Below are 27,770 nucleotides of genomic sequence, written 5' to 3' on the forward strand. Positions count from 1 at the left end.
ATATATCTATAAACTAATTGGTCCCACACTCAAATATCGTAATAGATTATAAAAACGAGTTTGCACTAGAGAGATATAAGTATTTTCTTTATTAAGATATGTATACAAATCTAGAAGGCCCCGATCACGTGACTGGTAAGATCACATGATCGGTATCCCATCCAATGGAAGTATATTATCCTTATCATGTGACACACCAGGTGACTACAACAAAATCCGGTTGCTAAGTGATGTGTGTCTGTATAGTAATCTAGAAGGCCCCGATCATGTGACTGGTAGGGTCACGTTATCGGCATCCCGTCCAATGGAAATATATTGCCCTTGTCATGTGACACACTAAGTAACTACAACAAATTCGGTTGCTATGTGGTGTGTGTCTGTATGGTTATGTCCGGTATCGTGACGTGAAATGTCACGTGACCGGACTCGTCTTACCATATTTAGCTTATATCAGCCGTCTTTACGGCTGATGGCATAACGTAACGTGTCTTTTATTTCAGTCACGTGATCGGAGAAAATTAAGGGGTATTTATATGGAGAGCGAGCTTTATAGTTTCCGTGGTACCTATTATATACCTCTAAGGGAGAATTTCAACACTAACATTGATAATATATACATATAAAAGAAAGAGATAGCTATGCAAATTAATTAATAAGTGGATAGTGTCATTCATATCTATTTGAAAAGATCATATAACGATTTATATAGAGAATAGTCACATCACAACTGACTATAAGGGCTTTGTGAGACTTTGATTGTCTCGAGCTATGTATCGCTGCCATTAAAGTACGGATATTATGTACTGAAGTTCTGTTTCTAACAAACCCATTTTGAGCTGGGTGTAAAATTCGCTGTAAAATGGGCTGAAGTCTAAACGCTAGTAATTTGGTAAATAATTTCAAGTCCTGGTTTAGTAAGGAGATCGGCCTATAAGATTGGACATACTTGGGATCTTTTCCCGGTTTCGGAAAGACCACTATTCTAGCCTCATCAAACCCGGTCGGGGCTGAATTCCCTTGTAATATAGAATTAAAAAGAGCTAGCATATAAGGCATTAAGTGAGGAGCCAGCATTCGGTAATACTCCGCCCCAAAACCATCCGGCCCAGGGGACTTCCCCTTTTTCAACAATTTGATTAGAGATAATATTTCAGGTTCCTGAATTGGCGTCGTCAGAGATTCTCTCTCTTCCTCCGTCAACACCGGAAGTCCTGCCTTATCCAAAAATCTCTGGCCCTCCATTGGATGATCAGGAGGAGATTTATACAAAATTTGGTAGTTACGTAAGAATTTCTCCGAGATAGCAGGAGTATCCAAAACGTTAGAGGTGAGATCAGTTGACAGTTGAGTGATGCGTGAAGGAGCAGAGTACGACCGAACCAAATTTGCCAACAACCTGCCCGATTTATTGCCAGTTCTAAAAAACTTGTTTCTACGAATATCATGAGAAAAGCTTGCCCGCTCAGTGCATAGGGCATCGTATTGTTGTTTAGCAGTAAGATAAGCCTGGCGGTTTTCAAGTGAATAATGTGAAGAGAGTATATCATAAGTTCTAGTTAAATTTTGACTAAGATCATTTAATTGATTATTCAGTGCCTTGCGTCTCCTGGAGACATACTCCATGATCTGACCCCGTATTACCGGCTTCGAGGCGGACCAAAATAGGTTGATGTCCCCGATATGTTCCATATTATCAGTTTTATAATTTAGAAATGACTGTTCAAGATGTAGGCGGAAATCTGAAGATTTTTCCATATAAGCTGGAAACTTCCAATTATAAGAACGTGGTATTGGAGTGTTTAACTTTATAGTGAACCACACCGGAGCATGGTCAGAAAGGAGAATTGGATCTATCTGGGAGTGTACTACCTGTTGCAAAAGAGTATCCGTGATCAGCCAATAAACCAGAACATCTCTTAATTTTTTATTTTCATTAATGCTTATTACTACCTAATAGGAATTTTGCTACACTGTCGGTGGGATACTAATTATATAATTTCTTAACAAGAAAGTAATAAAATAAATTTTATCTGTCTCTCTTTTTTGAATTTTCGTACGATATCTAATCTGAAAACAAGAGTGCGCCCACATAAGAGTCTTCTTTCTCTCTTTGTTGTTTTATATTGTGGTGCTAAGGGCAGTGTGCAGTGCTCATCTCTTGCCCTGCCTCTGGTACGGAACAGGCCTGTTCAAGTACGGTCAGACAATGCCACCACAGTGGCATACATAAACCATCAAGGCGGCACTCAAAGCCTCATGGAAGTGTCAAAAATCCTTTGTTGGGCAGAACGCCATCTACCAGCCATATCGTCCGTTTTCATTCTGGGCATCCTAAACTGGGTAGCAGACTTCCTCAGTCACCAGGACGTGCACGCCAGAGAGTGGAGTCTTCATCCAGAAGTCTTTCAACTCCTAGTGGACAGGTGGGGCCTGCCGGACGTAGACCTCATGGCGTCTCAACACAATTACAAGGTTCCGGTCTTTGGATCTCAGACCAGGGATCCTCAAGCAGTGTTCGTGTACACACTGGCAGTTCCATGGAACTTTAGGCTGCCCTGTGTATTCCCTCCGGTGTCACTCCTGTCCAGGGTCCTACGGAAGTTCAAACAAGAAGGAGGAATGCTACTTCTAGTCGCTCCAGCGTGGCCCAGGCGGCATTGGTTCTCAGGCCTGCAGGGTCCTTCTACTTCCTCAGCGACCAGACCTCCTCGTACAGGGCCCTTGTCTCTACCCAGACCTGTCCAGACTGGCTTTGATGGCATGGCTCTTAAAGCATCACTCCTGAGGCCCAAAGGTGTTATGATTACTCTCCATTCCGTAGGTTTGTAGGTGGTGCCTGGTGACGCTCATTCAATTACCCACTCCCCAGCAGTCTTTTTAGTCTCCTGCAGCCTATAGCAGCCGCCTTTCCAGGGTGAATTAGGTCCTCCCCGTACTCGGATGCCCCCAGGTTTTATGTATATACATGGCGACTATCGGAGGCTGGGCAGGGGTGAATGCAGTACGGTGAGACGTTCACCTGACACAACCATACTACTATGCTAAGGCAAAGGCTGCGGAGTGTGTTCTTAACATAAACAAACTGTACGTATAACAATGCACTGGGTGTTGAAAGCAACGACACTGAATATACGAATGATTGTGAATGCAACAATGCATAAGATGTAATAAGCAACTTAATAAGTCTGAAAGCAATAATGCCCAAATATGTTATAAGCAACTAGACTGGAATTACATGCAACAATGCACAGGGTCTATACAATAAAGAAATGCAGGTAAAGCAGTGTCTGTGTGGAGACTCCACACCAAAACCTGAGTTCACGGCAAACTGGATCAGATCAGGAATCAATAAGGCAAGGTCTTAGAATCCCAGGTTTGATAGAGGCTGACAGGTTCTCACAAAGCAGGAACTAAGAACTATCACCAGCATTTTGGGAGTGCGCTGAGGGAGAATATAAATGGATTATACCCAATCACATCCCTGATTAATAACTAAGTGCAGCTGCCCTGCTGCACGTACTATAGAGCTTAAGCAACAGGGAACACCTACTGCTTCCAGCATAGGACCTGGGCGCCAGGCGGGGACCAGGGCACCCGGCGTCCGACTGTTCCTAGGCGCCGGGCGGGGGTCAGCAGGAGGTGTGGCGTCCCGGCTCCTACGTAACGACCGGGATGCGCGCCTCCCGGCGCTAACAAAAGGATTTTCCGAGGTGGCTATTCAGACTATGCTGAGGCTCGCAAACCAGCCTCTGCCCAGATTTATTACAGGTTTTGTAATTCTTACTTCACTTTGTGTGCTGATAAGAATTACGATGCCTATAGATTCTGAACTTCCAGGGTTCTGGCTTTTGTGCAATGTGGTCTGGACTTAGGTCTTCGTCTGGCCTCCCTCATGCTTCACATATATGCCATGTCTGTTTGGTTTCAGAGAAAAATTGCATTTATACCTGATGTTCATACTTTCACTCAGGGTTTTCTACGAATTCAGCCTCCCTATGTTCCTCCTGTGGCTCCATGGGATCTGTCTGTTGTACTGAATGCCTTGCAAGAGTCTCCATTTGAACCTCTTGAATTGGTGGACCTTAAATGGCTCACGGCCAAGGTCCTGTTCTTGCTGGCTATTGCCACTGCAAGACTGGTGTTGGACTTAGGCGCTTTGTCCTGTCGTCCACCCTTTCTGATATTTCACCGTGACCGGCAGTTCTACGAACTCGACCAGGTTGTTTGCCTAAGGTGGTGTCATCTTTTCACCTTAACCATTGTGGTTCCGGCCTTTATATCTTCAGACTTGTCTCCCAAAGAACGTTCTTTGGATGTGGTTAGGGCTCTCCATATCTTTATGTAGAGGACTGCATCTATCAGGAGGTCAGATACCCTTTTTATCTAGTTTGGTTTCCACAAATGTGGCTGGCCACGAACAAGCAAACCTTGGCCAGATGAATTAGAATGGTGATTGCACAAGCTTATGCGCAGGATGGACTCCCATCTCCTGTTACTATTAAAGCCCATTTTACTCGGTCTGTTGGACCTTCTTGGGCAGCCCGCCTTGGCGCGTCCCCAGAACAATTGTGCAAGGCGGCTACAGTGTCCTCTGTGAACACATTTCTTAGGTTCTATGCCTTTGATACATTCTCCTTCCAGGATTCTTCCTTTTGTACGCCGGATTCTCATATCCGATAAGGCACGTCCCCTCCCTTGAGGAACTGCTTTAGGGCATCCCTGATGTTTTCCCTGTGGAAACCAATGTAACCTGTTGCAGAGAAGGAGAGTTATGGTAGATTTACCATTGTTAACTCTCTTTCTGCGAGGCACATTGGGTTCCACAGGGCACCCACCATGACGCACCTAGCTTCTTTGGGTTTGTATGGCATTAGCCGCTGGTACCTTCTCCTCCTGTTGTGAGAATGTGGTTCTATGTGACTAACATCTGCCTTCTCTCTTGCTTGCTCCTGCATTGGACTGGTTAACGAAACTGAGCTCTCAGTGCCTGGAGGCGGGGTTATAGAGGAGGCCCCAATGCATCCTGGGACAGCTAAAGCTTTTAGCCTGTTGGTGCTTCTGGATCAATATCTACTCTACACCCTGATGTTTTCCCTGTGGAACCCAATGTACCTTGCAGAAAGAGTTAACAATGGTAAATCTACCATAACTCTCCTTTTTTTTTCTCAGTCATTGCTATTTTATGAGTACAAAGAGCACTATTATTTCGTAAAAAAGAAACAAGTTAATTTTCTAGATAGGGTGGAAACTAAAGAAAGAGGCCCCTCCTTTGCGTCAGCCTGGGTAAATATAGAAACATAGAATTTGACAGCAGATAAGAACCACTTGGCCCACCTAGTCTGCCCCCTTTTTTTTTTTCTTTTACCATATTTTTTATCTCAAACCTTTATTTGATCCTCATTTCTTTGTAAGGATATCCTTATGTCTATCTCATGCATGTTTAAATTGCTCCACTGTCTTAGCCTTTACCACTTCTGATGGGAGGCTATTCCACTTGTCCACTACCCTTTCTGTGAAGTAACTATTCCTCAAATTTCCCCTGAACCTCCCCGTCTCCAGTCTCAGTGCATGTCCTCGTGTCCTATTGCTTCTCTTCATTTGGAGAATAAATTATCAGAGTCTATGGGGTATATGCAATTGCGGTCGATTGCCGCGTAAGTCGAAAAACGGGGCATTTTCGACAAAAAAAATATGTCAAATTGGATTCGACAATGCAATACAGTACTTTTCGTCAAAATACCTGCTGTTTTAAGATTCGACTTTTTGCAAATCGACATTTTCAAAATTCGACATGTCTGCAATGGTCAAAATGCGGCTTTTCGACAAAAGTACATTCAATTTAAGAATGTCGATTCGACAACAATGCTTTTCGACAGCAATTTCGTCAATTTCATTCCGCCTCACTTTGCTGGCGAAATCTAATAAAAAATTTAAAAAACATGTTTTTTTTTGTGTTTTTTGTTGTTGTTGTTGCTAATAGCATATCTATTTATATTAGAAGGGATTATCTACTTAGTTTGTAAATTTTTGACCCACAAGTATTTTTTAGTACATTTTTAAAAAGGAATATTTTTTTCTTCACTCTCTGCTGAGGGGAATGTACCCATGATTCAACAGTTTTACCCAGGATACACTTCTGCAAAGCCACTCCAGTATTGGACCAGTTTACCCCACTCTACCATGGACGTCCTACTTGTGATGTGGACCTGAACCACCGCCATGTTAGAGTCACTCTTTCAGGTGAGATGTATTGGTCAAAACTCCATCTTGTCTAAGTTACCTGTGTATATGCGCAGTGTTGCTGGGACCTTTTGTTCTTTCCCAGGGTGGAGGAAACACTCTCAAATTACCTCCTTATTCTCTTCCGCAGGTCTTGTGGAGTATCCTTCCCGATTTGCAGGAACCAGCCTGGATTTGAAGGGACCGGACAGTTCCCCTGCTGTACCATGGGCGACCTACTTGTGATGTGGACCTGAACCTCCGACATGTTGCAGACCCCCTTCCCCCTCAGATGAGATGTATTGCCCAAAACTCCCTCTTGTCTAAGTAAGCCAGGAATGTCCCAACTGCGGCCCTCCGGCATTTGCAAAACTGCATATCCAATCATGCCCTGACACAGCAATGCTTACGCTGTGTCAGGGCATGCTTGGATGTGTAGTTTCTCAAGTGCCGGAGGGTTGCATTTGGAACAAAGGCCGATGTAACCTGCTTGTTTCCAAGTGTTGCTTGTACCTTGTCTTTGGATGACACCATACTATTCTCTTCCACAGGTCTTGCGGACTATCCTTCCCAAGGTGCAGGAACCAGCGTGGATGAAGGGACCGGACAGTTACCCTGCTGTACCATGGGCGACCTACTTGTGATGTGGACCTGAACCTCCGCCATGTAGCAGACACCACCCCCCTCAGGTGAGATGTATTGCCCAAAACTCCCTCTTGACCAAGTAACCCTGGCATGTCCAAAGTGCAGCCCTCTGACACTGTAATGCTTACACTGTTTCAGGGAATGTTTGGATGTCTAGTTTCTCAAGTGCCGGAGGGTTGCATTTGGGACAAAGGCCGATGTAACCTGCTTGTACCTTGTCTTTGGATGACACAAATACCTGGAACCTCATACTATTCTCTTCCACAGGTCTTGCGGAGTATCCTTCCCAAGTTGCGTGGATGTGAAGCGACACGACTGTTCCCCTGATGTACCATGGGCGACCTACTTGTGATGTGAACCTGAACCTCCGCCATGTAGCAGACACCCCCCCTCAGGTGAGATGTAGTGCCCAAAACTCCCTCTTGACCAAGTAACCCCGGCATGTCCAAAGTGCAGCCCTCCGGCATTTGTAAAACTGCACATCCAATCATGCACTGACACTGCAGTGCTTACGCTGTTTCAGGGAATGTTTGGATGTCTAGTTTCTCAAGTTGCATTTGGCCGATGTAACCTGCTTGTACCTTGTCTTTGGATGACACAAATACCTGGAACCTCATACTATTCTCTTCCACAGGTCTTGCGGAGTATCCTTCCCAAGGTACAGGAACCAGCGTGGATGTCAAGGGACAAGACCGTTCCCCTGCTGTACCATGGGCGACCTACCACAATACCACTGCATCTCTGAAATGCCATTTTACATTTTATCAACTAATAATTTAAAGAAAAACCACACAAAACTTCTCATTTTAAAAATTTATTGAAGAATATAAATTGTATTAATTTTTGGATTAAAAAATAAATTGAAATAAAAACAAAAAAAGTAGTGTTTGTTCTTCTTTACATTCTTTTCTTGTGTAGAGATCTGTGAAAAAAAAGAAATTCCATATTAAGTAAAGACACTAATGATGTCATGTTCATTCCTTTCCCAAGAACATTTGTGGAACCACACAGTCCAGCATGACCCATTGCTGGACTGTGTTGTTCCCCAAGGGCAGGCGGTCCAAAGTGGCAGAGTGGTGTCAGTGGTCAGCACTTTGACACGCCTGCACTTGTGGAACCACACAGCCCAGCATGACCCATTGCTGGACTGTGTTGTTCCCCAAGGACAGGCGGTCCAAAGTTTCTTGAATATATACATTGAAACATGGCTTTACTCACCTTGGTACGCACAACACGAACTACGCCGTCCACTTAAATTTTCCACCCAATCCTATGAAGAAGCCAAAAATAAACACTTGTGAATAGTAAATTCACACAACAGTGAAAGCCTATTTTACACCAATACAAAAAGGAGTTTGTTTTTAAAAAAAAAGTGGTATCAGAATAGCTCTTTGGCCCATCATACATGTAACCACAAGGAGCTTTCATCAGTTACCACACGCGCCCGCATACATGCCCGCGCATGTATGCCTAGACATAAAGCTCCTTGGTAGTATCCGGTCGGGGATGGGGGAGCCCAACACAAATATAAAACAATATTAAGAAGAAAAAAAAACTAATGGGAGGGGAGGAAAGGGAAACATGAAAAACATAAGAGTAAATAATAAAACAATACGACCGAGCTTATGGTGGTTGTCTGTCCGGATCCTCTTCTTCCTCCTGATGGGGCGTCGATGCCCTGGCCGGCTGTGGAGTGCGTTGACTTGGCCTCCGTGGCCGTGCTGGTGTAGATGATGCGGCCAGTGTTGGTGGTGGAGGCAACTGGTAGGTGGGGTACATCCCTGTATATCCTTGGTACAGCTGTGACCGTCCATACCAGGATCGTGGTGGAGCAAGGGCAGGAGGCGTCAGTGTGGCTGGTGGTGGCGGATGTGGTGGTTCACCAGCGTGTTGTTGAGCTGGCTCTGGGAGCTTATCATAGATCATCTGTAGCGTTGTTGCAATGATCTGGTGGCTGGATGCGGAATGTCGTTGGCTCTCCGACATGTTGTCAACGCTGTGTGCCAGGCATGATGTGTTATCCACCAGCCGGTTGATGGATGTGGCCAGAACGTGAAGGATGTCCATAGTCTCCCTGTGATCTTCTCGTCTGGTCTTTTGCGTTTCTGCCGTGCTGTCGGCAAGAGCCTTTTGCATGTCAACCAAACCGTTTGCCATCTTATCCATTGTCTTCTCAATGGCGTCCAGTCTGGTTCCAACGACAACCCGAAAACTATCCTGGCTGACATTCATCTCTGCTGCCAGGGTGTTTACCCTCTAAATATTTGAGGGATCATGCCCTTGCTGTATGTCTGCCACCAATTGCATTTGTGAAGCTGAAAAGAAAATTAGAAATTAGTATACACATTCATACATTTGTTTGAAGGCTCACAATTTGATAATTACTCACACAGGGATGTAGAAACAGCGGGCTGCTGCACTTCCACCTCGTCGTCCGACGAATCCTGTAGGATATCCGGCCTGAAGAAGGGACCAATCCCCGACGCAAGTCCGCTGCTGGTCCGTGGCACCTCTGTTTGCAAAAGAAGATAAAAATTAAACAAAGTTAATAAACTATACAAAAAAATGTCGCCCCCCTCCCCCCCCCCCAACGTTCTGCGCGCTGATGTCTGACGCGCAGGTGATGGTCTGCGCGCTGACGATGTCTGGCGCGCAGGTGACTTTCTGCGCACTGACGATGTGTGGCGCGCAGGTGATGAGCTGCGCGCTGCGGATGCTTGCTGCGCAGGTGATGGTCCGCGCGCTGCTGCCGATGCCTGCTGCGTAGGTGATGGTCCGCGCGCTGGCGATGTCCTCTGGGCAGGCGTGTCTGGGGAAAAAGAACAAACACATTAGCAAATAAAAATAAATAAAAAAAAGATTTAGTACAGCTCATCTGAATGTATTCTTACCATCAGTCTCCTTTTGGACTGCTTGTCTCCCGCCGTCTTCTGGGCGGTTCTTCCTCCTCGGGAAAGCCAGCAGGACGGCTGGAGTCCACACCTCCACGAACTCCTTGGACCATAACAGGGTTCATGCGCCTTCTAATAACGTTCTCCCAGGGTAACCACTTCAGATTGAGAGCCGGACCACCTCCCGCATCTGTCTCATGTCGGCGCTGAATCCCCATCTTCTTCTTGGTCTGTCTGCGGCAATCACTGTACCGCTTCATGCAGTTTCTGGTGCTCCGACGGTTTCCAGATACTGCAGTGACTTGTCTCGCGATGGCATCCCAGATGTTTCGCTTGGTCTTAGCTGCTGTGGTCTGTGCCCTTGGTCCATACAGAACGTCGTAGGACCTGTCGACGCCATCCACTAGGGCACAGTTTTCCGCCTCAGTGTATCTGGGTCCACGCGGCTTCTTCTGTCCTGCGTCTTCACCAGAGGCTTCCTCCTCCGACTGATCCTCTGGCTGGCTTCTTGCCTTTAGGGATAAAAAAAAACATGCATTTAATAAGATCGGTATGTATCTGCGAGTGTGTCAGTATCCCTGGCAGTGCGCAAAGATACCTGTAGGTGTGCATGGCAGTGCGCAAACTAGGGTGTGTCAAGTTGGATGCTATTGTGTCTGCAGGTATTTACCTGTCTAGGCCTTTTCTTTTTCTTTTGCCTCTCCCTTTGGTCCCTTGACGACCGCGGCTGGTCACTGCATGCCTGGTTGGTCGTATCCTCCTCCTGGGTCGGCTCCCACTCCTAATTGCTGTGCAGGGAAAATTCTTCTGAGGGGTGGGGGTAAGGGGGGGATCGGGGCCGCTTGTCCCTGGACATCTCTGTTGTAAAAATAAAAATTATTTCTACAAATTTAACACACATTACATAATTACATGCAACCCCAGTGCTCAAGCAGGACCAAACACAACAAAAAAATAATAATTGAAAAAACCTCAGCCAAACAAGCCAAAACCCCCCATACAAGCATCCCTGCACATGCTGGAGGTCAACCAGTGCTAAAGTAGGAGCAAAAAAACATGTTTTGGGAACAAACAACACATGTCGGCCACATGGCAGATACCGACACGGTAAAAGTCAGCCCAAACAAGCCAAAAAGTACCTCCAGCATGTGCAGGGATGCACCAGTGCTAAAATAGGAGCAAAAAAACATGTTTTGGGAACAAACAACACCACATGTCGGCCACATGGCAGATACCGACACACTGAAAAGTCACCCCAAACAAGCCAAAAATCATTCCTGCACATGCTGGAGGTACACCAATGCAAAAGCATGACCCAAAAAACATTTTAAGAAAAAAAAACGTGAAAAACTACCCCCAAACACAAAACTCCAAAAAAAACATGCAGCAATACAAGCAGGAGCTATATACACATACCTGCACACATATACATACCCCAAACACCCCAAAGCAATGCCACATGTACACCTCATGGCACCCCCCCCCCACTACACAAACACATACATGCAACGCCAGACCACTTGTGGTACTACCTACAAATGTAGAAATCGCTCCAAAAACGACTCTCCTCCGGGGTAACAGGTATCCTCCTGTCAGTCCTGGATTAAAGCCTGCTGGGTGTCCAAACGATACCACAGCAAACAACAACCAATTTGCTAGCTCTGCACCTCCACACACCTCTCTGCAGGTTCACAAAATGGCTGCTGAGCACGCAGCAAACAAGCCCTATAAAGGGCTCAAAACGGCGGGAAGTCTAATCCAGTACGCCCACTACTCGACGATTGGTCCGTTATTCGACAAGGGGAGTGTCGAATGCGTTTTGTATTGAATATGTCGAATTCATGGTCCCGGGTGGAGGGTTTCAGCTGTCGAGTACAGTCAAATCCTAAAACGGTCGAAAAAAAGACGCAATTCGTCCGGAATTGCATATACCCCTATATACTATTGACTCTAATAATATAGGCACTTTGAAGAAACTTGTTCACCCTTCTGAAAAAGTCCAAGATTATATCACTTGAACCTTTTCTGCCTTGTCAGTAATGTAACATGGATAGTGTAAAATAGAATTCATTTAAATATTGCATCTTAATTTTATGGTTTTATGTTCTGAACGTTTTGTTATTATGCATTGGTTTCTCTGAACATTTACTTGCATAACATTTGGATAAATGTGTTTAAAAGAGAACAAAAATATAGCATAAATGTTAGTTATAGAAACTTTAAAAAGCTATTTTAACACAGGGCCTAATTCTGCATGGATCGCAAAAGCAAAATCTTTCTCTAAAGGGCAAAACCATGGGGGTAATTCCAAGTTGATCGCAGCAGGAAATATTTTAGCAGTTGGGCAAAACCATGTGCACTGCAGGGGAGGCAGATATAACATGTGCAGAGAGAGTTAGATTTGGGTGTGGTGTGTTCAATCTGCAATCTAAATTGCAGTGTAAAAATAAAGCAGCCAGTATTTACCCTGCACAGAAACAATATAACCCACCCAAATCTAACTCTCTCTGCAAATGTTATATCTACACCCCCTGCAGTGCACATGGTTTTGCCCAACTGCTAAAAAAATTCCTGCTGCGATCAACTTGGAATTACCCCCCATGTGCATTGTAGGTGGGGCAGATATAACATGTGCAGAGAGATTAGATTTAAGTGGGGAGTGTTCAAACTGAAATCTAAATTGCAGTGTATAAATAATGCAGCCAGTATTTACCCAGCACAGAAACAAAATAACTCACCAAAATCTAATTCTCTCTCTGCACATGTTACATCTGCCCAGTGTTAAATGCCAGTACTGCTGGTGGGCCGGTTCTGTCACACAGAGAGCCAGGAAGGCCGTTTGCAGTGAAGCCTATGGCTCTCTGGTCTGGTCGCTGCCCCGCCTTCTGTCCGGTCTCCATAGTAATGGAGGCGTGCCACGAGTCCAAGCCCCCCTGACTCGCGGCACACCCTCATCTTTAGTGTCTGCGCGCCCCTGTCATGTGCACGCACACCCCTGTCGTGCGTGTGCACGCACATGCCAGGGCTGATTTCTGACCCCAGTCTGTCTTTGCATCTGCCCCACCTGCGGTGCACATGGTTTTGCCCATTTGAAAAAGCTTTTGCTTTTGCAATCCATGCTGAATTAGGCCTATAATTGTGTTCACAGAACTTCTGCTTAAGTCGACCCATAATGCATTCTCAAGTTTTCAGTCTAGGAGAACGTGTAAAATTGGGGTGTAGTATGTTATGCCGGCGGTCGAGCTCCCAGCGGCCAGCATACCGGCGCCGGAATCCCGACCACCTGCATACCGACAGCTGGGCGTGCGCAAATGAGCCCCTTGCGGGCTCGCTGTGCACGTTGCGCTATCTATTCTCCCTCCAGGGGGGTCGTGGACCCCCAACAGGGAGAAAAGCTGTCGGTATGCTGGTCGTCGGGGGCCCGGCCACCGGCAAACTGAAGACCACCCGTAAAATTGTTTCTGGTCAGGTCTGAACATTAATTCACTCATGCTATTTAAGATTTGATTGGATTTATGATCCTCTCCTTTGAAAGGTCAAACTTGGGTTTTCAGGTCAGACCATTAAAGCTGCGCCTCCAGTTAGTTGTGGGAGGTATTGTCGCTATTTTAAAAACCGAAAAGATGGTTGTGTTCGGAAGTCCAATAAGGGGCAAGATCCATATTAATCCTTGTAGTCACACCCAAGGATTATGTAGCCCCAGTTTTCATTTACTGGAGGAAGCCATATTAACTTAAAATGCTGCACTACCTAGTGAGAAATTTTACCAAGATCCCGCTCCCCCTAGCTGGATTCCCAGGGGGCGTTTCCTGCTGTCCGTTTCAGGGGTCTCCTTTGATCTTCTTACAACCCTGGCTGAGAAACGGCAAATGCCACTTGTGATTGTTCCTGCCACTCGCACCCTTCCCCCATGCACCACCATTTTAAAGTGACGAACAAAATAGATTTACCGTCCAAGCAACCAATTAGGTGCTAGTAGTGATTGTCGTTTCCGTGCATGTTTTTTTTCTGTTTTTTTTTATTGCATTAATAATGGAATCAAAAAAATGCTCCCAAACTTCCTCTTTGTTCATCTCTGTAAGTACAAAGCAGAATATTTTTTTGGGAATGAAAGAATGTGCAGTAGTTTGCAAATTATAACAATGGGCCTTATTTTGTGATCTTCATAAATAATAATACTCCTTTGTTGTTGTTGGTTTTATTTTTTTAAAGTGACTGAGCTCATGGAAAGTGATATGAAAGTACACTTAATATGCTCAGCGGAACAAAGTCATGGTAGGTCAGTGACTTAAAATTAAAGAGAGACCACAGTAGAGCACATACATCAGAGTGACAAATAAGCATTACTAGTCAGGACAAAGGGTCACCGATCTGTTGCACTGAGTCATTATTAGAACATAAAAATACTGTTTGAAAATGGCTTCTTGCTTCTTCCCATTTACAGGAATGGGCTTGAGGTGAAATAAAATGCCACAAGAAACATGGGTTCCTGTTATGTGTATTGTGTGTGCATTATAGAAGTGAAAACGGATACGCTCGTAGGTCTGAGGCTTCATTTTACAACACAGGCACTGTATATTGTGGAAGAGAAATAATACTCATGTGAGATTAAAAGTAATTTACAACCTCAGAATAAGTTCAATTAATTGTAAAGCACAACTCTATGTTAAACTATATTTATGTTAAATGCAATCTCCAAATATCTGTTTGCATGATGCACAGGAGAAAATTGAATGGCTTCCTGATCGTCCATGTTTTTCAGTGCTTGGGATTCTGGGAAATGTAAACAGGTGGTTGATATGGCCTCTGAACTGGTATAAATGATCAGAAAACCCAAATATACAGTGCATCTGGAAAGTATTCACAACGCTTAACTTTTTCCACATTTTGTTATGTTACAGCCTTATTCCAAAATGGAATAAATTAATGTTTTCCCTCAAAATTCTACAAACAATACCCGATAATGAAAATGTGAAAAAAGTTTTTTTTTTTTAGATTTTTGCAAATTAATTAAAAATAAAAAACTAAGAAATCACATGTACAAAAGTATTCACAGCCTTTGCCATGAAACTCAAAATTGAGCTCAGGTGCATCCTGTTTCCACTGATCATCCTTGAGATGTTCTTACAGCTTAATTGGAATCCACCTGTGGTAAATCTTGTTGATTGGACATGATTTGGAAAGGCACACACCTGTCTATATAAGGTCCCACACTTCACAGTGCATGTCTGAGCACAAACCAAGCATGAAGTCAAAGGAATTGTCTTGAGGCACAAATCTGGGGAGGGGTACAGAAAAATATCTGCTGCTTTGAAGGTCCCAATGAGCACAGTGGCCTCCATCATCTGTAAATGGAAGAAGTTCGGAACCACCAGCACTCCTTCTCGAGCTGGCCGGCTGTCTAAACTGAGCGATTGGGGGAGAAGGGCCCTATTCAGGGAGGTGACCAAGAACCCGATGGTCACTCTGTCAGAGCTACAGCATTCTTCTGTGGAGAGAGAAGAACCTTCCAGAAGGACAACCATCTCCGCAGCAATCCACCAATCAGGCATGTATGGTAGAGTGGCCAGACGGAAGCCACTCTTTGGTAAAAAGCACATGGCAGCCCGCCTGAAGTTTGCCAAAATGCACCTGAAGGACTCTCAGACCATGAGAAACAAAATTCTCTGGTCTGATGAGACAAAGATTGAACTCTTTGGCATGTATGCCAGGCGTCATGTTTGGAGGAAACCAGGTACCACTCATCACCAGGCGAATACCATCCCTACAGTGAAGCATGGTGGTGGCAGCATCATGCTGTGGGGATGTTTTTCAGCGACAGGAACAGGGAAACTAGTCAGGATAAAGGGAAAGATCAATGCAGCAATGTACAGAGACATCCTGGATGAAAATCTGCTCCAGAGCGCTCTTGACCTCAGACTGGTGCGATGGTTCATCTTTCAGCAGGAAACGACCCTAAGTACACAGCCAAGATATCAAATGAGTTCCTTTAGGACAACTCTGTGAATGTCCTTGAGTGGCCCAGCCAGAGCCCAGACTTGAATCCGATTGAACATCTTGAATCCGATTGAACATCTCTGAAGAGATCTGAAAAAGGCTTTGCACCGACGCTTCACATCCAACCTGATGGAACTTGAGAGGTGCTGCAAAGAGGAATGGATGAAACTGCTCAAAGATAGGTGTGCCAAGCTTGTGGCATCATATTCAAAAAGACTTGAGGCTGTAATTGCTGCCAAAGGTGCATCAACAAAGTATTGAGCAAAGACTGTGAATACTTATGTACATGTGATTTCTTAGTTTTTTATTTTTAATAAATCTTCAAAAATCTCAAAAACACTTTTTTCACGTTGCCATTATGGGGTATTGTGTGTAGACTTTTAAGGGAAAAAATTAATTTATTCCAGTTTGGAATAAGGCTGTAACATAACAAAATGTGGAAAAAGTGAAGCGCTGTGAATACTTTCTGGATGCACTGTAGTAATATTAGCAAATACGCTGTTATGGACATATAAATCAATACTTAGTGCTATGGGGTCTATGTACTAAGCCTTGGAGAGAGAAAGTGGACAGAGATGTGGGGGAGATGTACTAAGCAGTGATAAGTTGCCCATGGCAACCAATCAGTATTGAAGTAACATTTATAATTTGCATACTATAAAATTATACAGAGCAGCTGATTGGTTGCAGTGGTCAAACTCTCCACTGGCTCACTTCTCCACTGCTTAGTACTCTCCCCCACAGTCCCAGACAATCAGCTCCTAACGGTCATGTTACAGGCTGTGTTTAAAAAATGTCAGGAGCTGGTTGGCTGGTACTTTATCCGTCCACTTTATCTCTGTCCAAGGTTTAGTAAATGTACCCCAAAGTGCCAGCAAATCAGCTCCTAACGGCCATGTTACAGGCTGTGTGTGAAAAATGACCGGAGCTGATTGGTAGGTGCTAATCTCTGTCCACTTTATCTTTCTTCAGGTTTTAAGATGCGTACACACGGTGCGATGTAACCTATATAGTCAAAATCGCAAGGAAAGTTAGTGCAAGTCGCACCGTGTGTACACAGCTTGCGATACCGATGCCCGGTCCCGCAAGATAAATTTATTATCTAGTACAAAGTATAGTATAGTCAAAATCGCACATAGCCAATATCTAGGGTTACCATCTCATCCTTTTATTTCTGGACACATATTAATTACACAGGTTCTGTGGTTGATTAAAACCAGGTGAAGTGGAGTCTTGAAGTCAGCCAGCCACAGAACCTGTGTAATGAATGTGTGTCCACACAAGGGATGAGGTGGTAACCCTAGCAATTTCGCACCGGGTGTATAGACAATATCGGTACTTCTGGGCTCTGAAGGAGTTCAAGGGAAATCGCATAGTCATATCGGGCATAGACAATATCTCACTGTGTGTATGCAATAAACCTAACAACCTGCAACATTAGCAGTGAGGAGATGAATGGTTGGACATTATCTCTATTCAAGGCTTAGTACATAGATCCCATAGTCACTTCTGGGTCCTTGTCCAGATACCATAACAGGAAAAAGGAGGACATTTTTTTATTTTTTTTTGGAGACATTGCTAAACACAAATGATGTTTTCTTTATTACAAAGTTTTGGTGAAAGATGTGAGCTGGAGGCAGTAATTGGGAGTGCGGATCCATCCACAGATTATGAGGCTTATTCTCAGTCAGACACAAGTACAATTGCAGATGTATCAGATCACGCATACTCACTGACAGAGATCACTAGCCCGGACCACACTTACCAAGAAATGGACATCTCTAGGCAGTAAGTGGGTAGAAATCTTATGATCACATCGAAGAAACGCCTGTTTCTGATGGATCATTTGCACCTAGCATGTGGTGGTTGCACGGCCGTCTTAACAGCATTGTACACCTGCTATGCACCATAGTATTGCCAAAGTGCACAGTTATACCCCTTTTACACCAAAATCCTGGGTCCAGTCTGTGTCACTGATTTTGGGTTTCAAGCCGTGTCACAGCAGCATAAAACCCGTTCACCCACAGGCTGGACTCCGGTTATTGCTGAGGCTTCTCGTCTGCCGGAGTCTGGAGATGACATCATATCCACGCACCAGTGAGCTGACTCTCCACAGGGTGTTAATGATGACGCGGGTCATCCATTCACATTGCCACTTAACCCGGGTCCTTTCTGGACCAACCCTGCTCGCTACCCAGGTTGGATTTCAGGGTCACTGGACACGGGTTATTTTTCAGGGACCCTTTCACACCGAGCAGCGATCTGGAATAACCTGGAAATAACCCGGGTTATTGTGGCGGTGTGAAAGGCGTATTATTTGCTCTTTTTTGCTTCACTACCACCTCAGAATGAGGTCCTTGCCTTGGTATCTGCCTTATCTCAGAACAGAATTACATGCACGCACCTGAAATTAGGGGTGTGTGGCATTATGGGTAGGGAATGTGGCCTCATGGGAAGTGACGCAATTGTGAGCCACACCCCCACTTTCATCACAGTCTGGGCGTGCCCAACGCTCTGTGAGCTGCTGGCCATGCCCCCAGTCCCTCTCTCCCGGTGAATAGTCGCTATCGATGTGGAAAGCGGCAAGAGCCATCAATGATATGAAACTATGCTATGGCTTGCCATCGATGGTTCACACCATCGAATGTTTAGCATATGCATGCACTGAAGAGATGGCAGCACAGGTGGCTGCCACAGCGCTGGCCCTGCTGCAGCTGTTCTGCAGTGCTACTCAGTCAGTATGTATGGGGTGGGGCCAGCGGCTGCTCTGCAGGAGCGCGTAGGAGGGGTGGGAAGGAGCACTATGTAAATGGAAGAAAAAACAACCATCGGGGCAACGGAACCTGCTCTCTGCCATAGATGGTAAAACTAGTTACCATTGGCCATATACCATCGATGGTTTTAAATCATTGATGGTTGATGGCCAACCCTATGCTGCTGCAGCACAAGTGAGAGGTGGCCTCCCAGCTCCCTCTCCCCTAACCGCGGGACATCGGTACTGTGCCTAGACAACTGCTAAAATTTTAGCTGGACAGTTGTAAGGCATGCAAATGTACATACAGGGCGCTTTTATCACTTCTTTTCTTGTGTGCAGTATTTGTTCTACAATATATGCATTTGAGGCTTTGTACAGGTATTTGCTGCACTGGACTGAAACACTAAAACATGAGTGACAGTAACAGTGCAGTTTATATAGTCTAGAACACATCTACATGCATCCATATTTCAGGGCAGTATATAGTGTTACACATGTCACCAGCACTGTTTCAGGAGCTGACGTCATACATAAGAGCCCATTTCAGAACTATTTTTAATTTGGGAGAGTAAAGCTGTTTAGTTTGGTTTTGAGAACACAGTTTTCTGCAGGATAAGTCTTTTATCTACAGTACAATATGTTGATGTTCCACACAGGAAGCAAAGACCATTGCCAAGGGTGACATAGATACTGTATATATAAAACGTCACAAATGATTTTAACAGCATCCACTATAAATATATCTCCAGTACTTGCATGCGTATTAGCGGAAAAGACCGATAACCGTTTTAATACTTCTAGAATGCCTGTTGGCTCCTTCCTTTTTTTTACATTCTAATCTAGAGCCATTGGTATTAGTAGTAATACATGGGGAGGAGCCTAAGCAAAGGTTTAGTTTTCATCGTTTTGTCTATAAATAGAATGCTGCCTTCATCTGTTTATGGAGTTGTGTTCCAAGTACATCCAGTGACTGCAAATTAAATTAAATCGTTGATGTAAATATTTCAGTGGATCACTTTCAGCTGCACCTATGTGTGTATACAGTGTAACGTATGCGCCATTGAGTTTTTGCACACGCGCAGCATCATAAAATGTTCAACTCTGTGAAAATCTGTATTGCGCGTGACTCGGTCACAATTATCTTTGCTTATCTTGGTTAATAAAGGTTTACTTATATTTGACTAGTTTATGAATAGATTTGTGTGTTGATTTAGCTTTAATTACTATTCCCCTTTGAAATCCATCGGTCAGCGCTACCAATCATTGGCGGCTTTGTAAACCCGATGGATAGTAAATCTACCCCGTCGTCTAATATTCACCAGTCCGTACTCAACACATTGATACAATCAGCTGTGAGGTTCCATAGTAGCTCAAGGATTCTGATTTCACATGATGTTTTGGTTAGAGATCTTTGCTCATTTTTACTGGAAATGTAAAAATGAACATTTTCACTACCGTCTTCTGAAAATAAACACAGAGCACAATTCAGATGTGTATGGAGTAGCGGCTCATACAGCAAAGTACCGATGTCTGATACTTTGCGCAGGCGCCGAACCTGTACAGCACGCGTGCAGTACGGGGGGGGGGGTGACATCAGTCACACTACAGCATCAGACTGTCAGAGATTGACAGTCTGATGTCGTTTGGGGTGGGGGAGTCAGTGGCCTCTATTACCCCAACAGAGGCACGATTTCAGGGGAGGGACGAGGCCAGGATCTCCGTCAGGGGACAAAGATTTCCTGGCCTCTAGGTAGGACTTGCGGCGGGCGGTTTGTTGCACGACCCCTTGGGTCAAGCAGCCGGCCGATGGTGTTGGAGATGAATCGATACTGCGTCATTGCATGATGTCTGTGCTGCATTACCATAATAAAGCTATCGCTGCCGCTTCTATGTAAGCAGCATTGCTAGCAACTCCAACCACATCTAATTTAGCACCAGTGCTACTAAGGAACTTTGCAGCTAGACTCTCCCCAGAAGAGTTCAGGCAGTCATAAATATCGAACAGGGAAGACTTATAGGTGTCATCTCTGATGAAGACAGAGACATCCTTAAAGTCGACAGTAAAAAAAATTAAATAAAATGGCAATTTTGGGAGAATGGGCAATCGTGAAATATAAAATAGGGATTTGACTGTATCTGGGTATGGGAGTTACTATATTGTGATCCAGGGCCTAGTATAATCCCAATTCTCAGAGACATACTCTAAGGGCCTGATTGAGATGTATGAAAATGCATTCACTCCTGCTAATTTGTACAAAAATGTATGTGCAAAAATATGCAAATGCCGCAGCTGCCTGGATTTGTATTGAGACACCCACCGGCGCCTCTTTGAGGCTGCATCTGTTGCAGATCAGTTGATTACTGAACTATTGCAGCTGCGTACGGGAATACAGTTGCAGATTGTGTTTTTGCCACGATTCCCTGTAACCGCCCCCAAGCGGTTCCCCACTCTCCGTCACTTAGCAAATTAATCCTTTCTGCGCCACAAGCGCAGTGCGACCTTAGACCCATGCGCAGTCAGTCAATAGTCATTCACATGCGAAGAAATTGGATTTGTGTACATCTCTGAATCAGGCCTTAAATTAGTAATTGTTCCCACACATGACCCGCTGTTCAACACCACCTCGTCCATTATTTGCACATTATTGTCTTAGATAGTTTATAAAGTTCATATAGCAAAGAAAAATGTAATTCTAATCAGCCTAAAATCAATTCTACATTACTCCAGCTTTACAGCCCTCCATAAAGTATATCTATGTATTTCAAGCTTAAAATAAAATATGACAACATGTTAAAATGTCCATCTAAATGATATAAAAAGAGATATTACTTTCACACCGCTTGAACAAAAAATAGAATTTTATAGCATTTTGATGTCATTTTTTTTTATAACCTTTAACTGTACATGCTTGATCCTTGAAGTCCTTAACAAAAGACAAATGATCCAAAGAGCTATTGGAAAATGTAATTTCCCTCTGATTTATTGCTGTCGGGATATTGCACTGTGGCTGATTGAGTTTCCATGTTTTGCAGAGAGTGGAATAACCGTAATGATTCAGACAAGCGTGCAGCGGGTAACGGAATCAGAAATTCCACTACGACTAATATTTGATCTGCCAGTTACGTATCCATCCTGCCTCCCAAACCTCTCTGTCAGCTCTGAAAAACTAACTAGGGCCCAGTGCAAAGAACTCAGAGACAAATTACTTGACCAAGCTTGCAAACATCTCTCAGAACCTATGATACATGACTTGCTTCTGTGGACAGAGCAGAATATTAACAGTGTAATTGGGGATTCCATCCAAGATGAAAACCACCTTCTGTCAGCAGTGACTGACGACGGGACCTGGACAACCCTTTTACATTTAGATCACATGAGAGCTAAGAACAAATATGTCAGAACTGTAGAAAAATGGACGGCTGATCTGCAGCTGACCGGAAGACTGATGTTCCTGAGTAAGCTAATACTGATTCTTCTGCAAGGGGGCAGAAGTAGTATCCGGGTGAGTAGGAAAGCACCTGATTGTCATTTTACCTTTAAACTGAAAATGTAAACGATGCCCGCTATTTCCAAACCATTGTGCCAGCTCTCAATGGTGTGAAGCCATTTCAACTAAACTGTATATTGTACCTCCTGGAGAGTTGGACTTATAGGCCCTACACACTGTGCGAGAATACTGAAAGATATGAACGATCTCGTTCATTAATGAACGAGATATTGTTCATATCTTTCAGTGTGGAGGCACCAGCGATGAACGATGCGCGGCCCCGTGCTCGTTCATCGCTAGTGCCCCGTCGCCTGTGCATGCAGGCCAATATGGACGATCTCGTCCATATTGGCCTGCACTTCTATTGAGCCGGGTGAAGAAACTTCACTCCCCCCGTCACTGCCCGTCGGCCGTATCCACCGTCGGGCAGCTCGGCGGCGGATCTATCAGTGTGTAGGGCCCATTAGAGTTGGAACATGTGCTGAGAACATACTTAAAAATTGTACGATTGTTTTATTTTTACATTTGCGTTTTGCAGTGAAAGTATTTTATCAACTTATGTTTGGAGCAGGGGCGGATTGGCCATAGGGTCCACAGAGAAGTTTCCCGCTGGGCCCAACATATGTGGGCCAAAATCCTCTAGTGGCAGATTTACAGCGCAGCTAATTGAATAGCTCCGGGCACTCATCGCAATGCTTTTCATAATGCTATTCAGTTAAATTACCCCTAATCTTTGTCATGAAATACCTTAGTTTATGGTGATTTAACTGGTAGATTTATTTTTAAAGTACTGACCCTTTAAATTTAGCAGCTATGGGGTTTACTATTTTCTATTTGTCAGCTTGCAAAAGCCTGAAGTTTAAACCGGCAGTGCTTTTAATAGCTTAAACAAGCTGGGAAACCAGGCTTTGAAAGCTGCAGCTCTGTAAATAAACCTCTAAAATGCAGAAAACATGCGGGTGCATGCAACTTGCAGGCTGCTACCTTTAACCTTTAAGGTGCAAGCTAGCATTCGGGAGATATCTATGCAAACTAGGGGGGTGATTCGGATGTGTACAGAAAGTGCATTGCTGCTATGTACTTGGAAGAAGCAGCGATGCTAAGATATGCTAATGCCGCAGGAGGCATCTGGTATAAGTAGCCGCCTCCCGCAATGAATGTGTGATCCAGTGTTGCGTTTGAGGACACATCATCGGATTATCTGTGACACCATTGGCTGGCTGAGTAACCCATGCGGTTATGCAGAATGGCCACTGCTGCTCCATTGTGGAGGGCAGGAAATCTTCGTCAGAAAACAGAGACCCTAGATTCTGTACTCCCACAGAACAGAGGTGACACAACATGCCTTACTACAGCTGATGAAGCAGAACCCATACTGCACATACGCAGGTCCGGCTCATGCGCAGTACATTGAGTACTTTGTGCCACTGCAAACTGTCCTGAATCGGGGCCATAGAAGAGCAGCCTGATGCAGTAATCTGTGCAAATGTCTTAACTCACAGCAAAGCCTAACATTCTATTAGTATGTATCATGTTTGTACAACCCTTTCCTAAAATACTGCTCTGTTTAACCTAATGAAAGGATTGAATTAATTATGACTGCATGGGGACAATGGGTCTTTTATTATGTGTTACTTTTGTGTGTGTGAAGCTGTTATTACATTTCATATAGTGTGCCTAGACATGCTTTTCTGCTGAATATTGCAAAAAGGGTCCATTAAAAGTATGGGATGAGAATTTTAAGACTGCCAATTCTCAGCTGGTGAAAAATTGCTTTATCTGCACTGCTTTGCAAAACTTGGCACCTGATCTGTACTTTAAGAGCAACTCCTTAACTCTACGCAACATATGCTCCCTTTACGGACAATCTTCTGGTCCTATGCAAAAACCTACATAGCTTTAAATCCAGGTGCACTTACATAAATTTAGGTGCAAGGTGGGACTGAAGCTGATTTTTCTACTATCATCTCTCTACTGTGTAAAACCCCGCTGGTACTAGGTTTTCATAACTGCAGTCACTGTGTATAGTGCATCACACTTACTCTCCTCCGGCTGGTCACGGGTAAGACACAGGTACCAGAGGGTCCCCTGAATAATCAGGTGTTTAATTACAGTTGCATTGTAGGAGTGGACTACAGGTGTCAGTGCAGCGCAGAAAGAATTGGGTGCCAGGCCATCTCATAAAACAGCATAAACAGTTTCTTTAACATAAAAGCAGGGACATAGCAGGGATAACTTCTGAACACTCTCCTCCAGCACAAAGCATAATGGTGACATTAGATCACATATCACACCAACTGCTCCTGCACATTAATCGTATCTGTTACATCAGGGCACCTCCTCCAGCACATCACTTAATTGCAGCGGCATAAATATAGTGAACAGCAGTACGTACCAGGACATTCTGTGACCAGTAGTGCTACACATAACAGATTACAGTCTCTCTCATCCATAACGAGGACTCTTGTCAATGGGGGGCTCCTAAGCATGCCGCGTGGCTTCTGACCACTCACCCAGATACGTCATCTCCCGAGACTCACACCTGGCACACTCTTCTAGAGCACCCCTAAAGGTGGGCATCACCCTCTCACTGGACTCTGAGTACTGCTGCTCTCACACTGCGGTCTCTCCCTCTGTCAGGTGCCTTGCTGTGACTGGCAGCATTCCCCACATGTTCTGTGAGGAGCTCTCACTGAGGCTGCATTCTCCTCATGTTACTCTGCAGAAATGGGCTCCATTCATAGCAACCCACTTGTGCTGCTGCTTTTTCCATATAAAGGATGCAGCTCATGGCAGCTGTTCACAAAGCCGGGGACCACGGGAACGACGACTGTCCATCCCATGGCCCCAGCAAACCTCCTGCTCCTTCTCCTAGCTTACACTCCACTCTTCTGCTCTTTCCTAGCTTACACTTCCTGTCCCCCCTCCTGCATGAAGTTTGCAGGTGAAACTGGCTGAGCTCCAAACCTCCCCCAATCAGTGCACAGGACATGGCCCTTGCTATGCATGATAAAGCTACATAGCTGTTAACTCTTGCAGTATCTGTTAACCCTTGCAGTTCCAGGGTATTACAACTGTTTTATGCTTCATAATTGACCATTGGAGATGGAAATTCTGTGGTCGCGCGGTGGTAGTGTTACTGAACTCTGGGGATTGAGTAGGCTGCATCCTTATGAAGATTCATTCAGCTCACAAAATGGTCTCTCTTCTTTGTGTAGTTGTACTATCCCCATACCTCCCAACTGTCCCAATTCGAGTCCCATTTTTCTGAAGATTGTGTTGTGTCAATAAATCAAACCACCATATACCATTAAAGACTTTTATAGTCAAAATGCACAGTAGTCAGGGTCTAGAGCTACAGATCAGGTCAGCACATTTATTTGGTGGGGCTTCCCTTCACCTGGTTTCCAAATGCTGCTTTGCCATTTACTTTTTTTGTTTTTACAGATCAGGTCAGCACATTTATTTGGTGTGGCATCCAATATCAGGGTCTTCCCTTTGCCTGGTCTCCAAACGCTGCTTTCCCATTGACTTTTTTTTTTTCCAACGTTGTGTTTTGCAGGAATATTTCGTCCTGCAGAAAACCTGTAAGGTGGATGTTGACTCCAGTGGAAAGAAATGCAAAGAAAAAATGATCAGTGTTTTGTGTGAGGTAAAACTACCTTCGGAACACAAGAGGTAATGTATTTCTTATTGCTAGGCAAAACTTATCCCTTTAATAAATGTAAAATTTTTTAACTATTCTTTTTGTAATACAGATTTCCAACATTTGAAGTGAAAGAGTATTCATCGTTTAGTGAGTTGGAGAAAGAGTTTGAAGTGGCCGGACTCTCTGACATTTTCACAGCATTTGTGCCAAGTCTTGTCTGAAGAACACAAATTGTGTCCTGCACAAGGAGAGAAACACAAAAACAACAGAAAGAGAAGATCTGTATTTTAGAAAAGAGCTTTATTTTTTTTTATTTTTTTTTTAAATACATATTTCTTACTTTTATTCTAATCTGACCTAAATGCGGACTGAAAATCCACAGCAATAGGTTGTGTCTGGATATACAGGATATAGATCTACTTTATTTGTACAATATTTTAAATGGCTTCCCAGTTGTGTCATCTTTGATTGAAATTACTTATATGGTTTACATACCATCTGTGGTGATAGACTTGCTCATTTCATAGTTTTGTTTCATGTATTCTTCCATTCACAACTAAAGATGAGTTGCACTGAGTGTTACACAGATTTTGTTAATTGCTATATGAGCAATATTACACCAGTACAGAATTATGTAATGACTATAGACTATAAACCAGCACCTCTTAAAGCAGTATTACCACTCAGGAAAGTATTTTATTAAAGTAAAAAAATAGAGAAACATGTAATCTGGTGGCAGATAAGAACCACTAAGCAATGGGAGATTATACACACTCTACATAGAGGCGAACAGGCTCACGTCACAGCCAAAATACCAAAAAGATGCTGAGGGTTTGAGTGGGAGGGCCTATAATAACATGCGTCAAGAGGTTGTGGCTTGTGATTGGTTAGCCTGCTTCTGCAACTCCATAGCTATTTAAAGACTGCTTATTTGATTTGCTGGTTTTGTTTACAGAACGGCAGAAGTCCTAAGTGCTACAAATAGCAGTTGGAGACATGTCGGTAAAATATTTTTCTAGATGACAATGAGGCTTTAAAGGCTAAGGGTCAATCAATATATGTAAAATGTAGAGTGGTCTCCCTGGTTGACTTTGTTATAGTACAATTGATGATAATGAAATGACTAGCGCAGAGGTAGTTTAAGAGAGGAGAGGGCTCATGTGCAGGCTCAGTGCAGACCTCTCCTCTCCGACAGTGGCAGCGCAGTAGTAGGCTCTGGCTTCCTGACAGAGAGCACTGCGCAGTTCTCTGGGAACTTGGCATCTGCACCATTTTCTCTGTGTGTTGTGCTGATCTGCAGTGCTGGGCAGCCGGGTGATAAGGTACTCCAAAGGCAGCAGAGAGGTAAGTATATTACTATGCATGGTATGGGCCCTTCTGGACCCAGGAACCTGTGTGCACTGGACACCTTTCACCTATTATAGATACTGTATGACATTACACTAGTGCCACCTACAGCACAGAGATCAGTCTTCAACCAACAGTTCAGAAATCCTCATTTTGATATACAGTAGCCCCTTGATTGCTGTTAAATAAGGAAAATCTACAATAAATAATTGCATTTTTTGTCTCGGTTGCAGCTACGTACAGTAAGGTGGACAAAAAATGGCAACATTGTGCAGAATATGGGTTGAAACTGTATTGGCTAGTGCTCTGTCATTATTCTTGTGTGTGTTTATGCTGTGTAGGTCCTATCCCACTACATTACAGATTGTGGTAAGTATCAGTGCTTAAGAAAGACTAAATTAGGAGACCTTTTAGATTTCCAATGAAGGAAGATTTATGATGCTTGTTTATCGGGAGCATTTGTGACCAATTCGGCCCCTTTAGTTGGTTTATCCAGAGCAACTGTTTCAAGGTTATGATGTCATACACAGAACATTAGAATACATCATCAGCTAAGGAGAGGGTAAGTGCTGCAATCTAAAACTACTTCACCTTGAAGACCCTGTTCCCACAAAGTTTGATGATAGCTTCACAATTCCAAAATATAGGGTAGATCTGCAAATGCCAGACCACTGATTACAATCTGAAAGGCAAATAAAATTATGTCCAGGGTTATAAAAGCTGGATTTCTGATGATTAGAAACACATAGGACGGTATTCAATTCTTTTGACCCCATTCC

General features: G+C 44.0%; 1 protein-coding gene across 2 annotated transcripts in view; it reads left to right on the forward strand.

Annotated features, from left to right (window-relative positions):
* Nucleotides 1-26,141, forward strand: part of RWDD3 (RWD domain containing 3) — a 50,062-nt gene extending 23,921 nt beyond the window's left edge. For both annotated transcript variants that reach the window (XM_063939842.1, XM_063939841.1), the window contains exons 2-4: nucleotides 21,541-22,010; nucleotides 25,558-25,673; nucleotides 25,754-26,141. In XM_063939842.1, the coding sequence (XP_063795912.1) occupies nucleotides 21,558-22,010; nucleotides 25,558-25,673; nucleotides 25,754-25,865 (681 nt within the window). In that variant the 5' untranslated portion in view covers nucleotides 21,541-21,557 and the 3' untranslated portion in view covers nucleotides 25,866-26,141. The remainder of the gene's footprint in view (nucleotides 1-21,540; nucleotides 22,011-25,557; nucleotides 25,674-25,753) is intronic.
* Nucleotides 26,142-27,770: the final 1,629 nt, after the last annotated feature.

Source organism: Pseudophryne corroboree, chromosome 9, assembly GCF_028390025.1.
Source record: "Pseudophryne corroboree isolate aPseCor3 chromosome 9, aPseCor3.hap2, whole genome shotgun sequence".
Lineage (NCBI taxonomy): Eukaryota > Metazoa > Chordata > Amphibia > Anura > Myobatrachidae > Pseudophryne > Pseudophryne corroboree.